The sequence below is a fragment of the Corylus avellana genome, chromosome ca5 (genome assembly GCF_901000735.1).
Source record: "Corylus avellana chromosome ca5, CavTom2PMs-1.0".
NCBI lineage: Eukaryota > Viridiplantae > Streptophyta > Magnoliopsida > Fagales > Betulaceae > Corylus > Corylus avellana.
In genome coordinates, this window is record NC_081545.1 from 14062402 (window position 1) to 14063980 (window position 1579).

At 43.1% G+C, this 1579-nt stretch overlaps 1 protein-coding gene across 1 annotated transcript; it reads left to right on the forward strand.

The window, feature by feature from the left end:
- Nucleotides 1-532: 532 nt before the first annotated feature.
- Nucleotides 533-1550, forward strand: LOC132182357 (ethylene-responsive transcription factor RAP2-10-like). The gene has a single exon (XM_059595586.1). The coding sequence runs from the start codon at nucleotides 760-762 to the stop codon at nucleotides 1312-1314; it is 555 nt and encodes a 184-aa protein (XP_059451569.1). The 5' UTR covers nucleotides 533-759; the 3' UTR covers nucleotides 1315-1550.
- Nucleotides 1551-1579: the final 29 nt, after the last annotated feature.

Below are 1579 nucleotides of genomic sequence, written 5' to 3' on the forward strand. Positions count from 1 at the left end.
TATCTATCCACCGACCACCGACCTACCCCTTTGCCCCCTCCGAAAATTATATATAAATAACAAAGACACAAAAAATAAAAAATAAAAAACAAACAAACAAACAAGTGATATAAATGGTAGCTAGCACCACCAATCCCATCTGAGCGTATTATTTTCGCAATTGATTATTTAAGTATTATACTAAATAAAAAATAATTAAAAAAAGAAATCCCAAAATCCTTTTTTCCCATTTGCCAAACGGAGCCCAAACAAAACCCACTCAGATGCAATTATATTATTCCTTTTGACTATATATATATATATATATATACCCCATCTTTTATAATTATAGGCAGAGCATCTACGTCTACAACTAGAACTACAAACTGTTTTTTTTTTTATCAATGTTACGGCCTTGGATAACCATTACAAAAACAAAGGAAAAGCAGAGAAAGATTTGTCGGTGAATTTGGTCAGTACCCTTTTTTTTTATTAAAAAAAAAAAAAATTGTTTGCCTTTGAAAGAAAACCAACGTGGACGCTTACCCAGATGACAAGCTGAGTGGCCAAGTAGTAGTAGTAGAAACAAAGAACCCCCCACCCCCTCCAGGCCCCATCTCTCTCAAAAACCGCACTGGGTTTTTTCTTCTACTCGTTGAAATTCTAGTATTTTGATGAAGAGGATTATTTGCTCGCCCCCTCTATAATCCAGAGAGAGAGAGAGAGAGAGAAGAAAAGGGGTTTTTTAGGTTTTTTTTTTTTTAGTTTTTTTCCAGAGAGATGGAAGGTGGTGAAGGAGGAGGAGGGGGAGGAGGAGGAGAGCGAGAGGAGAATAGGAGGAAGAGAGGGGTTGAGATCTGCGAGAGACCCTACAAGGGGATAAGGATGAGGAAGTGGGGGAAGTGGGTGGCTGAGATTAGAGAGCCAAACAAGCGTTCAAGGATTTGGCTCGGTTCCTACTCCACCCCCGTGGCGGCGGCGCGCGCTTACGACACCGCCGTTTTCTACTTGAGGGGACCCTCGGCTCGGCTCAACTTCCCAGAGGTTTTGGCAGCCGAAGTTGCCGGTGGCGCGGCGCTTGGGGAGAACATGTCCGCGGCTTTCATAAGGAAAAAGGCGACCGAGGTGGGCGCTAGAGTCGACGCGCTCGAGACGGCTCTGCATCATCCGCATCACCACCACCACCACCATCACCATCATCATCAACATCAACTTCGGCATGTATCGCCGGCGACGAGCGAGTTCGAGTCTTGTGGCGGGTTGGTGGAGCGGGTCGACTTGAATAAGGTGCCCGAACCGGAGAACTCGGAGTCGGAGTGGGATGAGAGGAATTAGTGGAAAACTGGAATTGGAAAGTCTACTGCTTTTCTTTTTTATGTGGATTTGTGGGGGTGGCGCTAACGTGCGCGCCATGGAGGTATGGGAGTGACGGCTGAAGAAATGATGAGGCCCTCTGTTTGTAGTGTACTGTACCTTTTTCATTAGCCCTATTTTTATTTTTCTTTCTTTGTTTTTAATCAAAGAAATTTTGGCCCTGTAAAAATTGTAAATGTAATATTATTATCAGAATATTTCCTAATTTTTCTGATTTTTTTTTTTC

Coding starts and splice junctions, on each gene's coding strand:
- LOC132182357 (XM_059595586.1), top strand. CDS start 760: ATGGAAGGTGGTGAAGGAGGAGGAGGGGGAGGAGGAGGAGAGCGAGAG.